Source organism: Ursus maritimus, unplaced genomic scaffold (assembly GCF_017311325.1).
Source record: "Ursus maritimus isolate PB19 unplaced genomic scaffold, ASM1731132v1 scaffold_2, whole genome shotgun sequence".
NCBI classification, from domain to species: Eukaryota; Metazoa; Chordata; class Mammalia; order Carnivora; family Ursidae; genus Ursus; species Ursus maritimus.
This window is the reverse complement of record NW_024424452.1, coordinates 31186581-31207546: the sequence shown is the minus strand read 5'-3', so window position 1 is coordinate 31207546 and position 20966 is coordinate 31186581. Positions and strand designations below refer to the sequence as shown.

General features: G+C 47.0%; 1 protein-coding gene and 1 long non-coding RNA gene across 3 annotated transcripts in view; one reads left to right on the top strand and one right to left on the bottom strand.

Annotated features, from left to right (window-relative positions):
- LOC103668589 overlaps positions 1 to 658 on the top strand; it is a 9970-nt gene extending 9312 nt beyond the window's left edge. For both annotated transcript variants that reach the window (XR_570098.1, XR_570097.1), the window contains one exon: positions 65 to 658. This is a non-coding gene — a long non-coding RNA (uncharacterized LOC103668589). The remainder of the gene's footprint in view (positions 1 to 64) is intronic.
- GRIN2A (glutamate ionotropic receptor NMDA type subunit 2A) overlaps positions 1 to 20966 on the bottom strand; it is a 358615-nt gene that overhangs the window by 24146 nt on the left and 313503 nt on the right. The window contains exon 10 of the mRNA XM_008696891.2: positions 8533 to 8720. Coding sequence (XP_008695113.2) covers positions 8533 to 8720 — 188 coding nt within the window. The remainder of the gene's footprint in view (positions 1 to 8532; positions 8721 to 20966) is intronic.

Below are 20966 nucleotides of genomic sequence, written 5' to 3'. Positions count from 1 at the left end.
CCCCCCCCCCCCCCCCCCCCCCCCCCCCGCCCATCCTTATTTTGGCGTTTATCTCTTTAAACAGGCTGAGGCGGCTGGTTGCAATAGGGTGCTGCTGAGTCATCCGAGGACACAGGGACCTATGGCACGAAGATCTGCTGGCAGAGAAGCCAGCAGGAGACAGATGAAGAGGCCTCCAAGGCAGGAGTGAGTCAGCCGGTGGTCTGTGCCTCGCTCCAGCACGGAGCCAGCCGCGATGGAGTGGCAACTGGCTCTCAGGCTTTTCCAGTTTCTGCTGTACCGAGGCTCCTCGCTCGGTGAACCCGTGCAGTGGGCTCTGCAGACGCCTGGGCTGAGTCCTGCCTGCCGGGCCTTGCGCACACACCTCCCTATGCTCTCCGCGGCTCCTCTCTGCCTCCTCCTCCATCCCTATCAGGCTTGCCCCTCCTCGCCCACCTTCCCCTTCCCTTAGGAGAACCGGACATCCTAGAGCTTCAAGTCTTCTCTGCCTTTCTTGGCTCCCCTAAGACCAGAGGCCATCACACTTTCTCTAGGAAGGGCCAAACGGCAACTAGCCGGGGGCTGTCGCAGCAACAAGACTCTGCCCACGCAGGGTGAGAGCGGCCACAGGCGGCTCCTGAGCGAAGGGAGGTGGCTGTGTTCCAATAAAACCTTATTTTCAAAACCAGGCAGTGGTTGGATTCGGCGCCGGGGCCATACTTTGCCAAACCCAGAGAAAAACAGTGGTTTTCCTGTTACCTGCTTGATGCAGAGACCACAAACTTGGCACCAATTTATGATCCATTTCAATGCTAAAAACCAGGAACTGGATAATCTTGCCGGTTAGATCCCTCCCAGAAAATCGTGTTACAAAGAAAATGCAAAACTGGTATCTGACCACAAGAGCAAACTGTGGAAGGACGTGCCTCCTTGTTCGCCCATTCATCAGTGAGTTCCCTGTGAGCACCTACTGTGTGCCAAGCGCAGCAGGGAGTCCTAAGGCAGACGAAAGGCAACAAGAATGGGCCTCACAGTGTCTGCCCTCCAGGGACTGAGGATGCAGTGCCCCTCGGTGGGTCAGGGACACGGGGAGGCCAACACTGAGCACGCATCACATAAGTCCTCAATGCCGGGCTAGTCTCTTTCTGTTCGTTTTCCCATTGGCTCCCCAAGCAACTCCAATGTAGAGATAAGAAACTGGAATGCAGGGACATTAATTTGCCTGAGATCATGCAGCTAGGAGGCTGCAGAACCTTCCATCTTTCCCCATCACTGGTCTTGCTTTGCTGAAGGCCACAAGAACACGGTAAGCACGGAGCTAAGAGGGTTCACAGTTTACAAACATATTCAGTGTACAGCGGCGGCCTTTAAGGCAATCTTAAAGGGGGACACGTAGACTGAAGGCTAGGTCAGATACCAAGTCAGGAAATGGATTTAGGAGATAGAAGAGGAATTTCATTTTTTAAAAGCGAGTAAGAATCTTAAGCTCCAAGTCCAGCACAGAGCCTGATGCAGGGCTCCATCTCACGATCCTGAGATCATGACCTGAGCCGAAACCAAGAGTTAGACACTTAACTGACTGAGCCACCCAGGTGCCGAGGAATTTCATTTTTAAAGGGAGTTGCATGGAAGATTCCATGGTTATTCAAGAAAACTTCAAATGGTGGAACTGCAGACACAGTATAAAGTTGAATGAGGAAAACATGTAGGAANNGCCCCGTGATCTCGTTGACCAACACTGCTATACATTCCTACGCCAGCCTGAGAAGACGGGGTGAAGGCCACTTAGGGAAGAGCCCATCCTCGGAGGGAGGCACGGGCGGTTATCACCACCCAAGTTGCAGGGGTGTCCAGTTCTCCCCGAGACTCAGACATTAGCCCAAAGATATTAAGTGGAAAAGTTGGACTAAGGCAGTGAGGAGGATATTAGCAACCCAACCAGTGGCTCAGAGCAATTTATGAGAATCCTAATTAGATACACAAACTGCTTCTGCAATCACCCACTCTCTACCCTGGCTGGCAGCGTGGGGTCCCTCACCACCCCAAGCCGTCCTGCATGTGTCAGTGAAAGGCCGGCAAACAAAGCAATCAGGAACTGTTACCACTGACCCACTTGGAAGCAGGGAGTGGGCTTCCGCATGGCCTCCCATCCAGCACTCCCCACGCCAAGATCCGTGAGCATGCGCGTTGTTATCCCGGAGGCGTGCTTTCCTAAGCTCTAGAGCCTATTACAGCAAGGTGCCTTATAAATACAAGAGCAGAGCGTGCGGTCCCTTTCCATTTGTTATCCATCTGGACGAGTCTTTAAAATGCTTCCAAAGTTGCAGGGCAAAGGGGCCCCAACACACCGATCCATCTGAAATGATAGATACGGTATCGTTCAAAGATTTCACATATGATATCTATCATATGTGCCCACATGGGCTATAACTGGGGTCACTAGTTTTAAACTGGGCAAGTCTCAGTCTTGAGTTAGTCACCCTGTTCATACAATATTAACACAGGAGATGCATGTGCCATATCCCTCAAACATTTCACATGATCTCCATCATATGTAAATATAAGTGCAGGAGAATATAGCATATAAATAAGCTATAAAGATATATGATAAACACATACATGTGATTTGATCTTTCAGTGAATTCAGATGAGCTGCCAGGGACAAGTAATGTATTTCTAGGTTTAAAAATAAACCCACAAGCATGAAAACTGAGCAAAGTACAAAGAGGGAGATTAAATGCTGCTCACTGCTAGAGCGTCTTATTTCTAGCGAAGGTGAGCCGGCCAGCAGCAGCCAAGATTTTTCCCTGGAGCATGGTTTCATGGAAAGACAATCAGAACCGGAGTTACACGAACTGTAAACATCCATACAGGGTGTGGTCCCTACACTGGCAGCGTCAGCATCCCCTGGAGCTTGCGAGAAACGCAGAATCTCAGGCTCCCCATCCCTAGACTGACTGACACCAAGTCTGCCGGATGACAGATCCCCAGGTGGTTCCTGTTTACACTGACGTTTGAAAGCTCTGCTGTAGCTCGCTGAGCCCAACGGAGCCTCATTTTCCTGCTCTGCAACATGGAAATAGTAAGACGTACCCCAGAACACCACATAAAGGGTTGCTAAGAATACGTGCGAGTTACGTGGCCTGGCTTGCTGATGAATAACACTATTATACAACCTTGTTCTCAGTATCTTTTTGCTGTGCTCTATAGGCCAGAAGGCCTTTAACCTCTATGTTCTTCCTTCTGTCTCTTCAAATCCCAGGATCACATTTAAAAAAACTACAAAATCCATGAGATTGATGGGACCTAACGGATCTCCCATTGAACCTCTCCTTTGAAGCCAGAAATGCCATTTTTTTAGGTCCCAGACTGACTCATTCTTTATGTTCTCACTCAAGTGTCACCTCTTAGGTGCCAGGGAGATACCAGGTACTCAATAAATATTTGCTGTTTGCTGGATCAATTAATGAATGACGCTCCATGAACTCTGGCCCATTCATTCTATTCTTCATTGAACTCTTACTATACTCTTTTTCCTTATGACTTACTCTGCCTTCTCATCTTTCCATGAAAAAACCTTATATTTCTCCTTGACTCTTCTCTCACCTATCCAAGATACCTAAGAATATATTCATATGTATATACGAATTCATATATATGAATTATTATAAATATGTTCATATTTTGAGAATATTCTAAGTTTACACATTGCCAACCAACAGGACTGTAAGTTCCTTGAAGGAGAGAAGAAAAAGACCATGACACCCCCCTCTTGGAACATCAGTGCCTAGGAAAGTACGTTTCTTAGTACACTTTGGATACTGATGATCAAGGCTGAGAAGTACCCATGAGTGTTGTTATTGAAGTGCTGAGAACCAAAGATCCCCACGGCGCACTCCACTGTCTCAGAAAGGACACAACAACTAGACAGGAAAGGAAGGTAAGGTCTTACTGGGATCCTGTGTACCCCTTAAGGGAAATCAGCAGTCTTTTTCCTAGGGAAATGCCTGGCAGGCTTCATGTAAGAGGTTCCCCCAATAACCAAACACTCCACTCAAAGGTTATATTTACACAGCTCATTAGGAAAATTTTTTATACTTTTGACACTCATTAGACTCGTAATCGTCCACCAAAGTTACTCTATAACAAGAGATAAACACTCCATTCTAGAGGATGAATAATAATTAGGTACTGCTTAGCACTGTGCTCTTTACAGGTCTAATTTTAGAGCATAATTAATCCTGCTGAAGCTGCATAAGATAAGTGAAATATTTATGCAGCTGTGTTAATTCATGTATTTACTCCTAGAGAGACATTCAGAATTGGACATGGCTTTCAGGGAAGATTATCTTAAGACACCCCCTGGAGCAACATCATTTTCTCTCCCATGTCTTTGCTTCCAGATGGTCTCTAAAGATGAAGATGAGAAGACATGTTTCCCAATCCCAAGTCTGACCAGGAAACCAATGAGCGAGGACTGAAAATATATGTAAGAATCTAGATGCTCTGCTAGTACAAGGAGCGCACTTCTGGCTTATCTGGAGCCTTTACTTTGTATTGTTTATCTGCCACAAAGAGGACATTTTCTGTTCAGCACAATGAAGGGTGTTTCCATGATATTATCATCACCAATACAACACTAAATAGAATGGTAATGATGAGGATGGTGGTAATGATGATCATGCTGGTGATAAAATGATGTTGGTATTGGTGATGGTGGTGGTGATGCTGATGGTGATGATGGTAGTAATGGTGGTGATGGTGGTGATGATGATGATGGTATGATGGTGGTGATGGTGGTGATGATTAAGATGGTGACAATGATGGTAGTGATGATGGTGATGATGAAGATGGTAGTGATAATGATGGTAGTAATGGTGATGATGGTGGTGCTGGTGATAATAATGGTGATGATGATGGTGATGCTGGTGATGATGGTATGATGGTGGTGATGGTAATGGTGGTGATGGTGGTGATGATGGTGATGATGGTGGTAATGGTGGTGATGGTAATGGTGATGATATTGATGGTGGTGGTGATGCTGAAGATGGTGGTGATAATGATGGTAGTGATGGTGGTGATGATGGTGGTGCTGGTGATAATGATGGTGATGATGATGGTATGGTGGTGATGGTGGTGGTGATGATAAATAGTGGTGCTGGTGATGATGGTGATGATGTTGATGGTGGTGATGATGATGCTGATGCTGATGGTGATTCTGAAGATGGTGATAATGATGGTAGTGATTGTGGTGATGATGGTGATGGTGGTGGTGATGCTGATGGTGATGATGAAGATGGTGGTGATAATGATGGTAGTGATGGTGGTGATGATGGTGGTGCTGGTGATAATGATGGTGATGGTGATGCTGATGGTGATGATGAAGATAGTGGTGATAATGATGGTAGTAATGGTGGTGATGATGGTGGTGCTGGTGATAATGATGATGATGATGGTACGATGGTGGTGATGGTGATGGTAATGGTGGTGGTGGTGATGGTGGTGGTGGTGATGATGGTGATGATGTTGATGGTGGTGATGGTGATGCTTATGGTGATGCTGAAGATGGTGGCAATAATGATGGTAGTGATGGTGGTGATGATGGTGGTGCTGGTGATAACGATGGTGATGGTGGTGGTGGTGATGATGATGTGGTGATGGTAATGGTGGTGGTGGTGATGGTGACGATGGTGGTGATGGTAATGATGGTGGTGATGGTAATGGTGGTGGTGGTGATGGTGACGATGGCAGTGATAGTGGTGAGGATGACAGAATGATAATAATGGTGATGGTCATGATGATGATGGAAATGATGGTATTAGCAAGCATTTATTGAAACATTTCTATTTTCAGGTGCTGTGCTTAGCTAAGCTCTTTCTATGTATCCTCTCATTTCATCCTGACAGCAACCTCATCAGGTAAGTATTTCTGCATGCATTCATTCACAGCTGAATAAACAGAGGCTAAGAAAGATTACTCCCTTCCTAGAAGTATTTGTCATTGGGACAATAGATTTAGTTCAGATATACACTAAATTACTCCTTCCTAAAGGATCTATAAATCTCAAGCATCTAATTAGCCAACTTCCATAGACAACCTAGGGAATTAAATGAAGTAGTTTTACATAATTGACCCACTTCCAGAGTAAGGCCCCTGAAGAGGCAGCTCTGCCACTTACCAGCTAGCCCTCTGCGCTTCCGTTTCCTCCTCGGTAACATGTACACAAGCAACACTGACCTTCATTAAGTGATTGTGAATATTAAAGCAGCCAGGTAAGGTACCTGGGATGGTGCCCGGCATATCGTACTCCCTAAACATGGTGCTGTTCTGGAGCAGATGCTGTGAAAGTAAGAGCAAGGGGTAACAGGAGGGGTAGAGGTCGAACTCAATTATTTGACAGCTACCCATCCGATTTAAAAGTTTCCTGTCAAATGAAATCTATGTCGACACCCACCGTTCATCCGTGCATGTGTTTGTTCATTCAGCCTTCACTGGCCAGTTATCAGGTCAGGACAAGCTCGGATTTTGTGGGATTTACTGATGGAAACAAGACTCTCATCTGTTGAATAGTTCACCCTGTGTAGGGGGACTTGGGCGACGAGCCTGGTAGGTGGAGGAAATGGTCCCAATTCTTCACCGCCCCCGCCGGTGTCCACACCCCTCGTCCTGTAACTCCAAACTCCTCCCATGAAAGGCACGGCATACCTCTGATCTCTCTACTTTGGGCCCGGCCATCTGACTCGCTTTAGACAGAAGTGTGTTCAGAGATGTGACCACGGCGAAGCAGAGACCTGAAATGCGTACGAATGGTGGGTCTCTTCCTCTGTGCTTGGGACACAGCCGAGAAAAGAGCTTCTCCCAGGCGGCTCTTGCCCTTTTGGCCTGAGACCCAGAATAAGCACAGGCAGAGCAGACGGCACCTTCGATCCCTGGCTGCTCGGCGGCACCCAGAGCCACCAAGGCCACGGCGGCCGGAGGCAGAGCTCCTCCACTCCACCGGCACTCCCACGAGCACACTGCACGCCTAGTGGGGTACGCCTCTCAGGTTTCACAGCCAGAGCTGACCGACACAGCCACGAATCACTATTACACAACAGAGAACATGGCTTATGATCAGAGGAAGGTACAAGTGCCCTATGGGGAATTCAGAGGATCAGATGTTCTTATTTGGAAGTTAAATATAAAACACATTTAGATGTTTTGATGGCACTTTAAGAATCCAGGGCTTAATTCTGGGAGCGGAGAGAGAAGGAGAAGTTGCAAGGAAATATGCACCTTGTTCAAATTCATACCACGCTGTGCACGAATGTGCCTCTCAGTGTTGTATTTGACCACAGTGGCTGCCGGATTCTCGGCTCCCAGCTCCAGGAGGCGCCGTGTGCTCTGAGCCATCTCTGAACACGCCTCCAGCTGTCTTTGAGTGCAGCTGCTGCCCTGGCCCGAGCCCTTGGATCCCACTCACACTCACTCAAGTTCTCAGGGTTGACCTGCCATTTCTGCTGGCTTTGCTTCTGCTGTCTCAGTGTCGGCAATTCAAAGGGAAACCAACATGCCCCTTGAGCCAGGACAGGATCCTAGAAACCACATCATGGAACTCCAGCAGTGAGATCACCAACTAGGAAGCGAGGGCAGACGGAAGGCAACGCTGCTGGGGACACAGGCAGCCCAATCACCGACACCGGTCCATAAACACTGTGGTCCCAATAGACTGTAAGACCCATGGGGATGGAAACTGTCTTCTGGCAGGAGAAGCAGGTAGACTGTAGTGGAAACCCATGGGGTTTCTGCTCATACTCTTTTTCTAGAGATCGCCTCTCTTTCACTTCTGCATACAATAATACCAGCAGCCTCTGTGTCAGCACAACGTAACCCCAGCCCTCAGGCACTCCTGATGGGTCCAGGAAAGAGTCTGTGATTCAGAATGCATCAGGAATCCTTCCTCTAGAATTCGAAATTTAGAATTCAGAGAACAGAGTTTAGGACCAGAGTCTAGTCGTGTAACGTCACGGTTTCTCTCCCCCAGGGTTATTAATGCTTGGGATCAGGTAATCCTGTGTTTTCAGATGAGGGGCCTGTCCTGGGCATTGTAAGATGTTGGCCAGCATCCCTGGCCTCTCCCCACGAGATGCGAGTAGCCAACAGCCTCCCAGCCAGGACAATCAAAGATGTCTCCAGACAGAGCCAGGTACTCCCTGGGGGGGAAACTGCCCCACTGAGAACTGCTGCTCTAGGACAGACCCGTGAATTCCTGCCATCAAGGCCCAGGGATTGCTCCACTTCCTGCTTTTTTTCCTACACCTGTTTGCTCAACTCTTGCCTCAAGTCACGGAGATAGACACTTCTGCATCGTTAAAATAAGTTTCTTTTGAAAATTTCATTGTCTAAAATTGGTTTCCAGCATAAGCAACCTAAAAAACCATGGTATCGTGTGAGAGGCACCCAATAAATAGTGAGCGAACGCATCATACGATCCGTTGGAAAGCCAATCAGCAAAGAGAGAGAGTGCAAGGGTGTCAAGTCCCCTGAAAGGCAGGGGGTCACCCAAGGTCTTACCGTCACCCACAAACTGGAGCAGGGCCAGGTCAATCTGCCTCTTCCAAGGGGAGCCCTTCTGGAGGGCAATTCCGTAACCAGTGGTGGCAAAGATGTACCCACTCCCGATGGTCACCAGCTTGCAGCCTTCATCCCTCCCGGCCTTGTAATTCAAGACGGCCGCGTCGTAGATGAAAGCGTCCAGTTTCCTGCAATGACAAAAAACCAGGGAGTCATGGGGATGGTGGGGTACCATTCTGGGGCCCAGCTCCTGAGGCCTGAACCAGCACCGCACACTGCCTTTCACCCTGTACAGGGTGACTCATGGCCGCCCCATCCCCTCGTCATAAAAGGATCTATTTTTAATGAAGAGAGAAAAGCCAGAACCTTTTCTCTCCAAGTTACAAGAGGCAGCTAAATAAAGACAAGAAAAATCCTTAGGCCCAAGTGAGTAAACAGTCGAGTTTGCTGGTTTGCTAAGTGTTTGCCCTTAGCACTCCCAACCGTGGAGAACAGTGGCCTATGCATAAAGGTTTGCATCAGACCAAAATAAAGCATTAAGGTACGGGAGAATTTGGTGGAGGTGCAGGAAGGGGGAGTGAGCGCACAGGAACGGTGTCTTCCTCCCAAGGGAAACATGTTTGCTATTTATATTACAAAAATTATTACCTAATGTTTAGAAACCCAAATAATACAGAAAATATCAAAACGACAATTAAAATTTAAATTGCCTCCTAATTCCATAATTCAGAGGCAACCTCTGTTGACTCTGGTGAACCCTTCCTAATGTGTTATGTGCGCATGTGTGTGGCGGACACACACACCCCTTTTTAAACGGGTTGGCGAACTTTTTCTGTACAGACAAGATAATAAGTAGTTTCAGCTCTGCGGGCCATCCGGTCTGTATCACGAGTACGCCGCTGTGCTGCTGGAGCATGTTCTGGGCTGACCTGCGTGCCTCCCAAATTCGTATGTGGAAGCCCGAAGCCGCAGCACCTCAGAATACGATCCTATTTGGAGAAGGGTCACCGCAGATGTGATTAGTTAACATGAGATCACACGAGGGGAGGGCAGGCTTCCAATCTAACATGACTGGTGTTCACATAAAAACGGGCAGATCTGACCACAGACACGCACAGGGAGACCACCACCACCGTGAGGGCTGGCGTTAACATGGCCACAAGCCGAGCAACTACCAGAAGCCAGGAGAGGGGACCGCAAGGGCTGCTACCCTCGTGCCTTCGGAACAAACACAGCCCTGCTGCCACCTTAATCACAGACTTCCAGCCTCCAGAACCATGAGACCGAAAATTCCCACTGTTTAAGCCTCTCCGTTTGTGGTCCTTTGTTACGACAGACCTAGGAAGTGAGCACGCAGCACGCTGCAGCCCTAAATAATACATGAATGAATGAATTCAGCTCTCTTCCCATAAAAGGTTATTTACAAACACACATCGGCCCGTGGGCCTCGGTGTGTCCTTGTTTCAACCCCCCAAGCCTTCTTTGCTTGTTTCAAACCGCACATAGTGAATGTATTTCCATGTCCATAAATACAGCGCTTTTTTCCCTTTGTTGATGTGTTTATTTTTATTAATGTATGATGCATATGCAATAAGGTATGAGATGAATTTTTACTCGTGGACATCCTGGAAATCACCAAGCAGATTAAGGCATCGATTGTTATTATCTCAGAAGTCCTGCATGACCCTTCTCAGTCCACACCCGCAAAAGGCAAGCGTCAGATGATCCCTCGATGGCATGGCTGTGACTCAATCATTACCCAGGTCACCATCAGTGGGCCTGAGTGTTGCTTCCAATTTTTAGAGTTATTTCACAAGGCTGAAGTGATCACCCTCGTACATGGGGATGGATGGCTCAAAACTACGTAGGGGTGGGGTGAGGATGACGTAAAGTAGGTGGGAAAGCTAAAACAGAGATTACTCAACGTCCTGGTACTTTCTCAACTTTACTGCCTTGCTTTCTTTAACAAGAATACATAAAACCGTGAAGCAAAGAAAAATAAAAGTGGCAGGGAGAGGAGGTAAAATGTTGCATCTTTTCAGAGACAGCTGCTGAAGGCCTCCCGATGGGAACAAAACTATTTGGAATGTTTATGGCTGTATGCTTCATTTTAATTTCTTGTCTCTGTGATGGTTAGAGGTGGGTCAAGACTGCAAGGCTCATCTCACCAACACAAAGACTCTAAAGTCTTTCTCCCAAGGCTGTAGCAGTGGAAGCTTGGTATTAGAGAGTATTAAAAGGAGATCAGATCATCCAGGCAGAAGGTGAAGGAAACTAAGAATTATTAATGGTGATGGTAAACCAGAGCTGCTGAACCGAGAGGAAACAGCCTTCTGGACAGCCAGCAACACCGAGAGCTGTGGAACTACGGAATGGGGAGTTGCAAGCAATTTGTGCATGATGGCAGGGCCTGTGTGACAGCAGCAGCTGGGAGAGGAGGTAGAGGGGATCTGGTTTCAGTCTAGAGCTGGATGATGGTGGGACCTTGGGCATGTCACTTCCTTCTTTTGGATTGCAGGTTCCTCATCTGTGAGATGAGGTGGTCACCGTGGGCCTGCTGAGGTACTCATCCAGCTGTGGCATTCTGATTCCCCAAGCCAGTAGTCACCTTCTGTGACTACCAGCAGGGAAACTGAGACTCTGGATGACATATGTCTCCTGAAGACTTCAGGCCATGAATGGTATTTGTCTTCTTGAAGAACCTTGGGTGCTTGCAACGTCAATACCTCAACATATCCAAGTTGCCATGGAGATGCTGGGAACCTGGGTTTTACTGAGACCTTCCCACTCTCTTCTCTTAATTCCTCAAACAATAAACAAATACACACACACATGTGCACAGAGGCATTCAAATGTTAAGGCCATCTGTTTGTATTCATGCGGTAAAGCCATTCCCTCTCCTGTTAACCCACCACACACGGATGCACGTCTGGGACGGAATTCTAAAACTGCACCTGGCCACGACCCAAGAATTGCCCAACAGCAGCGTAAATCAGTATTTATGGACCGGCACAGATTTCTGCAAATCATTACCATATTTCATGATAAACTATTCTCAAGCTGAGAAACAGCCAGATGAGCAGAAAGAAAACAGGAAGTTTTTCCAGGGAACAAAGTTTGCAAAAGTAAGAGAGAAGACAATCACAAAAGACATGAGTGAAGCAATTACACACTGGTGTGCCTGGGGTGGGCTGGGGGCCATGGAGGGGCACGAGTGGGCCTGCCCTCCATGGGGTGACTCTGGTCTTGGGGCTGCATCAGAACCAAAATGAGGGCACTACATGAAGGAAAGGGCCATGTGATGTCGGTCTCTCTCCCTCATCAATGATTCTCGAGAGCTGGCGTCCAAATGCTGGTTTAAAAACATCCTGGGGGCGCCCGGGTGGCACAGCAGTTAAGCGTCTGCCTTCGGCTCAGGGCGTGATCCCGGCCTTCTGGGATCGAGTCCCACATCAGGCTCCTCCGCTAGGAGCCTGCTTCTTCCTCTCCCACTCCCCCTGCTTGTGTTCCCTCTCTCGCTGGCTGTCTCTCTCTCTGTCGAATAAATAAATAAAATCTTTAAAAAAATAAAATAAAATAAAAAATAAAAACATCCTGGGGCTTGCACAGCCCCTTCTGTTAGATACGGCTTGTTTGCCCAGTGCTTTACAAAAGAGGGCCCAGTAGGGAGATACACGATTATTATTATTATTTTCCTATGTTGTCTATGAGCAGGGGAGGCTCTGCAAGGCAGCCTGAAGCTCATCAGTGTTATTTCCAAATTCTGTCCTGCAAACTCTCTAGGACAGTGCTATCTAGCAGAGCTTTCTGAAAGAAACGTCTGTATCTACACTAATATGGCTATCACGCACTTGACGTGTGGTTAGTGCAAATGGGGAACTGAGTTTTTCATTTTACTTCATTGCATTAATTTAGATTCTGACATGAATGGTCACACATGGCTGGAGGCCCCTTAAGTGGACAGCAGTGCTCTACACGGGCAGAGCAAGGCTTGGGGAGCAGGGCTCTGGGTTTCCTCCTTGCTCTGACTCCAAAAGGTCTACCTGCTCTTTTCAATTGGAAGAACAATGTTCCCATCGTTAAAAAAGAAAAAAACTAAGACTGGCTGACGTTCTTAAGAGAGGGCTCTGTGGCCAAAGACTTGGAGCAAGGGGCCTGTGTTTCTGAGCCCCAGTCTTCTCTCTGCAAAGCAGGGCAGACCATCTCTGCCCTCAGAGGGCTTTGGGAATAAGGAGGAGTTATATAAGTAAGACGTGAGCACCGTGCCTGGCACAAAACAAATGCTCAAAACACATGGATGCACTTACTGTTCAGCACAGTACTAGAAGTCCCAGCAACAGCACTCAGACAACAAAGAAGAATAAAAGGTATTCAGATTGGCAAAGAAGAAGTCAAACTTTCTCTCTTCGCAGATGACATGATACTTTATACAGAAAACCCAAGACTACCCCTAAACTACTAGAACTCATACAACAATTCAGTAATGTGGCGGGATACAAAATCAATGCTCAGAAATCGGTTGCATTTCTATACACGAACAATAAGCCTGAAGAAAGAGAAATTAGGGAATCGATTCCGTTTACAATAGCACCAAAAACCATAAGATATCTCAGAATAAACTTAACCAGAGAGGTATAGGACCCATACTCTAGAAACTACAGAACACTGATGAAAGACATTGAGGAAGACACAAAAAGGTGGAAAGATATTCCATGCTCATGGATCGGAAGAATAAACATAGTTAAAATGTCCATGCTACCCAGAGCAATCTACACTTTCAGTGCCATCCCGATCAAAATACCAATGACATTTTTCAAAGAGCTGGAACAAACAATCCTAAAATTTGTGTGGAACCAGAAAAGACCCCGAATCGCCAAGGAAATGTTGAAAAAGAAAAACAAAGCTGGGGGCATCACTTTGCCTTATTTCAAGCTATACTCCAGAGCTGTGATCACCAAGACAGCATGGTACTGCCACAAAAACAGATACATAGATCAGTGGAACAGAATACAGACTCCAGAAATGGACCCTCAACTCTATGGTCAACTAATCTTTGACAAAGCAGGAAAAAACATCCAGTGGAAAAAAGACAGTCTCTTCAATAAATGGTGCTCGGAAAACTGGACAGCCATATACAGAAGAATGAAATTTGACCACTCTCTCACACCATACACAAAGATAAACTCCAAATGGATGAAAGACCTCAATGTGAGACAGGAATCCATCAAAATCCTAGAGGAGAACATAGGTAGTAACCTCTTCGACATCGGCCACAGTAACCTCTTTCAAGACACATCTCCAAAGGCAAGGGGAACAAAAGAAAAAAAGAACTTTTGGGACTTCATCAAGATAAAAAGCTTCTGCACAGCCAAGGAAACAGTCAGAAAAACTAAGAGGCAGCCCACGGAATGGGAGAATATATTTGCAAATGACACTACAGATAAAAGCCTGGTATCCAAGATCTATAAAGAACTTCTCAAACTCAATACATGAGAAACAAATAATCAAATCAAAAAATGGACAGAAGATATGAACAGACACTTTTCCAATGAAGACATACAAATGGCTAACAGACACATGAAAAAATGTTCAACATCATTAGCCATCAGGGAAATTCAAATCAAAACCACACTGAGATACCACCTTCCGCCAGTTAGAACAGCAAAAATGGACAAGGCAAGAAAAAACAAATGTTGGAGAGGATGTGGAGAAAGGGGATCCCTCTTACACTGTTGGTGGGAATGCAAGTTGGTGCAGCCACTTTGGAAAACAGTGTGGAGGTCCCTTAGAAAGTTAAAAATAGAGCTACCTTATGACCCAGCCATCGCACTACTGGGTGTTTACCCCAAAGATACGGACATAGTGAAGAGAAGGGCCATATGCACCCCAATGTTCATAGCAGCATTGTCCACAATAGCTAAATTGTGGAAGGAGCCGAGATGCCCTTCAACAGGTGACTGGATTAAGAAGCTGTGGTCCATATACACAATGGAATACTACTCAGCCGTCAGAAAGAACGATTACCCGACATTTGCAGCAACATGAACGGGACTGGAGGAGATTATGCTAAGGGAAATAAGTCAAGCAGAGAAAGACAAATATCATATGGTTTCACTCATTTGTGGAACATAAGAAATAGCAGGGAGATGGGTAGGAGAAAGAAGGGAAGAATGAAGGGGGGGCAAACAGAAGGGGGAATGAACCACGAGAGACTATGGACTCTGGGAAACAAACTGAGGGCTTCAGAGGGAAGTGGGTGGGGGAATGGGACAGGCCGGTGATGGGGATTAAGGAGGGCACGTATTGCACGGAGCACTGGGTGTTATACGCAAACAATGAATCATGGAACACTACATCAAAAACTAAGGATGTACTGTATGGGGACTAACATAACATAATAAAACATTTTAAAACATACACATGGATGTAGTCAATCAAATTCAGACTTTATGGCAGCGCTTATGGCATTTACTACAACATTCTACACATTCTCTGTGACCAGTCCGGTCCTGGATACTTTACATGCATCATCTCATCCCACTGACGCCTTCTCACAGCGCAAGGCTGGATGTGCTCCTGCCATCCCCATTGCCGGAGAAGGAAACCAAGTCACTAAGAGGTCAGGGGACTCGACGCCACCATCAGGACTTCCACGGTCTGATGCCAAAGGCCACAGGCAGAACCGCTGTGACCATGACGTCCACAACGCTTGTGGGATAGACAAAGGCCCGTCTGTCTGTTGTCTATGAAATTCAGACCGGGGGCCGCAGCTCTAAGTCAAGCCCAGGGTGGTGGGAGAAGAGGCCAGAATGACAGCAGAGCAGCCGGGCTTAAAGAGCTTTGACGGGTTATTCACCTTCATTCGTCTCTTTCCCAGCAGGTGCACAGCCCCGTGAGGTCCAGAGCCACCCCCGCAGGGACCCTCTCTTTCCCCCAGCACATCCTGTGCCTGGGTTCAGGAGATGTTTCGGCGTAGAGGGGCCATAGCTTCTTGTTGAGGGTAAAGGGTCGGGAAGAGGCACTAAAGCCCAGTGTAGACCACAAGCATCTTGGGGGCCCGGAGCTGAGATCGCGGGGACACAGGGATATATCAGGCTGAAGCACTGTAACTGGCAGCCCCCTGGTTTGGAGCAACGCAGAGGAAAGGCTGGCCCCACAGGAGAGGGCGCCTCGGAGCTCACAGCAGTCGGCCGGAAGCTTGGGGCTCCCAGGGAAGGAAGCCGGTTCTGCTTTTCTGCTCTGTGTTTTCTGCTCCTGCTTTCCAAGAGGAAACCGTCTTTGTCCCCACCTTCCCAGCTCCTGCCCATGTCCCATGGCTGTCACTGGCTGAAAGCTGCTGCTACGGGCTGAGGGGGGAGGGCTCAAAGAGGGGGTGTGAGAACAGCGATGGGGACAAATGGCCGACGCGGCCCCCTTCTCTGCCTCCACTCCCCACAGAAGGGGGATCTCGTCTCCAAACAGTTGTGACAAATGAAAGGACACCTGTCCTCAGGGCTGGGACAGAACTGGAGGCCGAAAGGAAGCCATGCCCTGCTGTGCTGGTGACAAGACGTGCCCACACCCCCCACCAGGCACCGTGGGGGTGCCATGGGTGCCGTCACTCTCTCCCTGTCGCGGGCAGTCCTCAAGGAAAGCAAATGATTAAAAATGACAGTAATTCAACCTGAGAGGGGGAAGTCAGTTCTCCTGGCTGCAAATTTGCGAAGCAGCAAAGTGAGGAGGAATCGTCACAGGTGCCCCATGCGACTTCAACCCCGCCGTTTCCTGCCAGAGCTCTCAACAGCTCTCAAGAGCTGCTCCAGCGTTCTCGAGTGTGTCGCTCTGGCCCTGTGTCTTCAGTCGGTCTCTCTTGTACCTGCATCATGGCCTGAAAGTTCACTCGCAGCCCCAAAACAGTCTGAGCGTGAATCGGCTGCTCCCCACACAAGGGCAGGCCGTGGCCCTGAGTTGAGGCCTGGCCCGTTTGGGGAAAGGGACTTGTATCCTCAGGCAGCTTGACATTTCCTAATCAGAAGTTTCCGGTTTTAGCTCAGCCTGTCCTTATGCATGTTTTCAGATGCTCTCTGGGGGTCTCAGTGCATTTATAGGCTAATTATATAGTTAAAGTTAATTATTCATTCATTAACATTCAAGAAGCCTTTAACAAGACATTGACTTGTTCTGATGAATTAATGAAACTGGAGTGTGTATGGGCGTGTGTGTGTGTGTGCACGCCTGTGTGTGTTTTGGAGTCTAAAGTGTTATGAAAATTAAACATCTCTTTGATGACAACCGAATGTACTTTTGTAGGTCACATCAAAGCATTGCGGAGAAGGGAAAGGCATCGGCCAGCAATTTAAGCCAGTCGGCAGGGAGGGGCAACAGTGTGGGGGGGGGCTCAGGTCACCCTGCCGGCTCCGTGAGGGAGACCCCATCCTGGGACCTCTCTGGGCTTTGGTTTTCTCACCTGTAAGATGGGGAACTAACAGCTCTCTCCCGGGGTGGCTGCTGGGTGGACGAAGACAGAAGTGAAGGTGCTCTGTGAATTCAGGGGCAAACTCAGGACGCTGGCATGGCAGTGATGACGTCATCGTGCACAGAAGCCAGGGTGGTGTAGCTTCTCTACCAGCCCCCTGACACAAGGCTCTTGAGGAGTGGAGGGTGTTCATGGGCCCAAAAAGGGGTACCATTGAGGCATGACAACCTTTTTAAGTGTCTGCTTGGGGAGGAGACCACGTGCACAGAGACCGTATCCACCATCAACACAGAATGGCCTAAAACAGGCTTTAGGAAAATGGCCTGGAATCACATTTGGACTCAGTTTGTGAATAAGGCTAGAAAATCAGTTACATGGACAGGGATGCATTTTCACTAAGGAAGCATTTTGGGTTTGTTTGGTTTTTTTGCAGAGCAAACTCCATTAAGCTAATCTAATTCCAAGATCAATGTCTCCCACGGCCTAAATTGTTTCCAACATTTTTTGGAAACCGTTTTCACTGGGATCAATTCCTTTGTGCTTAAATTTTACAAGGATTTGATTCACTGATCGGCGTTGGGACCACAACAAACTTGCTAATTTACAGCCGCTGCCAATTGGAGTTTCTCATGTGGGTATTACTTCCACCAAGTTCAATACTCCCGGGTCAGAACTGTGTACAGACTCAAACTTGCTGAGGAAGATTCGAGTCACCTATGGATTTTTCGTCAGTAATGAGTTTCCCCCTGTGTGCTTTTAACTGTTGTAAGTTTAATGTGTGTCGATCACGTCTACCGTAATAGTCGCTGTGAACTAGGTTTAAAAAAGACCGATGGTTAATATTTATTTTTTCACTGAGAACGTTCTTAGCGATTTTGTGAGGAAAGGAAGGAAAACAGTCTCTCCCACATGGCTGTACTCTGGTTGGATGAAGTAACGACTGTAAATTTGGTGAATTGTAAAGCACTAGGCGAATGCTATCCTGCACCCTACAACTCATGTTCAGACATTGGAAAAATACTGATTCCTTCTGGAATACAAATCTTTTCTATGGCGTTCCTTAGATTACACTCTTCAAGGATTGGGATCATGCTAACCATTGTACTGCCAATTCCCTGGCATAGTCTAAAGCATGCTCAAAAATGTTTCCTTTGTTCAGACTTTTCTCGCATGTTTACTCGGCACCAGACACTATGTTGTCTGCCTGCATATCTCATTTAACCCTATAACGTTCTCCTAAGCAGAGGAGCCAAATTTAGCATCATTTTTTGAATAGGAGAACTGGGGTCTAAGAGGTTAATTAACTTGTCCAAGGTCCCACAGCTGGACACTGGCAGAGGGGGATTCGAATCCAGGACGGTCTGCTTGAAAGGATCACATTATACTGCTGGTCACAGAGTATAACGACGCTACTGAACTTATCGCACATTGGATCTGAGGGATGGGGAAATCTCGAAGACCAAAAAACATGAAAATGAAAGAAAAAATGGAAAAAGAATCAGTGTTTGATAAAATGCTAGTATGTGTCAAGATAAATCATGGAATTTTACATCAAAAACCAGGGATGTACTGTATGGTGACTAACATAATATAATAAAAAAATGTTATTATAAAAAAAAAAAAGATACAGTGCCGAGTACTTTCTCTAAAGTCAACTCATTTCGCTCCAGGGGACAGGATTGTCCAGATGTGGGGAAAGCTCAGAGAGGTTATTTGCCAGTGGTCACACAGCTGGTTGTTATCACAGCCAGGATACGAAGCTACTTATTTCTCCCTCCAAAGTTCACGTTCCGTACCAAGAGCCCGCTCAGTAAGTAAATCAATCAATCAGCCAAACAACTAATGTTGTTCCAGAAGGTATAGAAATACTTTGACTCAGAAACTCTACTTCTTGCGATCACACCTACAGAACTACTTGCAGAGGTCAGCAGAGGGCTCGTCCGGATTTTTAACACAGCCACGTGAGCGACAGCCCCCAAAGGGAGATGGTCCAACAGACCGTGATGTACGTAGACCACGGAATTCTTCCCAGCAGTCAGAGAGAATGAAGTCAAAACACACCTACGGATACAGAAGACTCTTTAAAACGTATTATTAATTGAACACCAAATTGTGATACACTGCACAGAGTTTGACAGCATCACACAGAATGAACTGACATGTGTGGACACAGAAATATATGCAAATGCATATAACAAAGGTCTAGGAGAAATGGCGTGTAATATCAAACAGATAATAGTGCCTGCCTGGCTACGTGTGTGGGGAGGGGGCGGGGTGGTGGTGGTGGTGGTGGTGGTGGTTTGGGATTGGGACATGGTCAAAGGGATGCTTGTTTTTCTGGATTTTTGATTTTTTACAGTGAGAATGTATTTCTTAATGAGAAGCATACGGCCTGGTGGTTAAGGGCCTGGGTGCCAGAGCCAGCTCGAATCCCGGCTCTGAAGCTTACCAGCCCTTGCCTCTCCGGTCCAGTCCCCTTGCCTCATGACAAAGGCATCCAACTCTCCCAGGGCTGTTCGCTTGTCAGGACAAGCAGAGAGTTAGCACTTGGGCGTAGACAGAGATGCTGGGTAGAGTCTGAAGGCCAGCTCTGCCCACTCACTGAACCTCTGGACAAGCTGCCTCTGCTCCCTGAGCCTCAGTTTGCTCATCTGTAAAACGGAGAGAAGGCCTATTTGGCAGTCACAGCAGGATGAAATGATATATTTGAAGTTCAGCAGGCAGTAAGAAGAGGCAGTCCCTTGGGAGAGGGAATTGGCCAGGGGGCTCTTGCCCCTTCGTGGTCTCGGGAAGGAACTTCTAACCATGTGTATCCCAATATAAGAAATACATCCTTTTACTATATGGTGACTAACGTAACATAATAAACAATTATTACATATAAAAAAAAAATACGTCCTTTTTTGCGGGGGGGGGTCTGTGAGTTCCTTTCTTCTCCCCATCTCAATGGAAGGAGAAATATTGCTCCCTTCTAAAGCAGCATTAAGATTTTCAAGGGAAACAAAAGACATTTTAAGGTTAAAGTATGAACAAAATTGGTTCTGGGTTTTGGACAATAGTGGGCCATTAGAAAGCAGGCTAATTGGGCCATGTTATGGGAATGTTTATATTTATTATTTTAAGTTGTGGCTCAAAGCACGGGCCCTGGAGCACGTGTGACCCGGACAAGCTACTTAATCTCTCTGTGCCTATTTCTTCCACTGTTAATGGGAAATCATGATAGTTGCTGCCTCATAGGGTTGCTGTGAGATTTAAATAATGCAGGCAAAACATTCGGGGCAGTACCTGGCATGTAGGTGAGCTCCCAGTAAATGTTATCTGTTAGTTAGAAACACCTCGCTTAGTTCCCAAAGCAATTCGGGTAGCTTATTCTAACTGCAAGAGAAGAAGGTTTAAACATATGGATAAAGCAATCTGATTGAGTTAAGGGAATTCAGAGGTGGGTTCATGGCTTAGGCCTTAGGGAAAGTCAGGAAACAGATATTCAGGACATAAGCTCTCCACAGCGGCTAACAGAGGATCACACACTGAGCTCTGCATGGCGGCAGGGCTCAAGAAAACAGAAAACGCCGAGTAGTTGCAGGGATTGTGCTGTGCACCAGACAGAAACATGCCTTCAAGTGGAGGAAAGCAACGCTGTTAAGGGCGCAGACGTCTGAGAAATGGTGGAGGACGGCGCTCTCGACAAACTGGTCTACAAAACTGGTATCCACAAGCTTTCCGAAATCGCTATTTCCTGTAGNNAAATCCAGTGCCAGCCAAAGGATAATGAAATGGCAGAGCAATGACAGCTAAATTAATTAATATTCCTCTTGCTCGGTGAAGTATCTCCCGGTCGTTAAATGTGAAAACACTCCAACAAAACGGTACGGGCTCAACTGAGAAAAAAGCAAGGCATACCCCGATTTTGCGCACACCCCGATTCACTGCGTAAACAGTACGGACGCGGGACAAACACCATAAGGAAATGGAGTGTGGT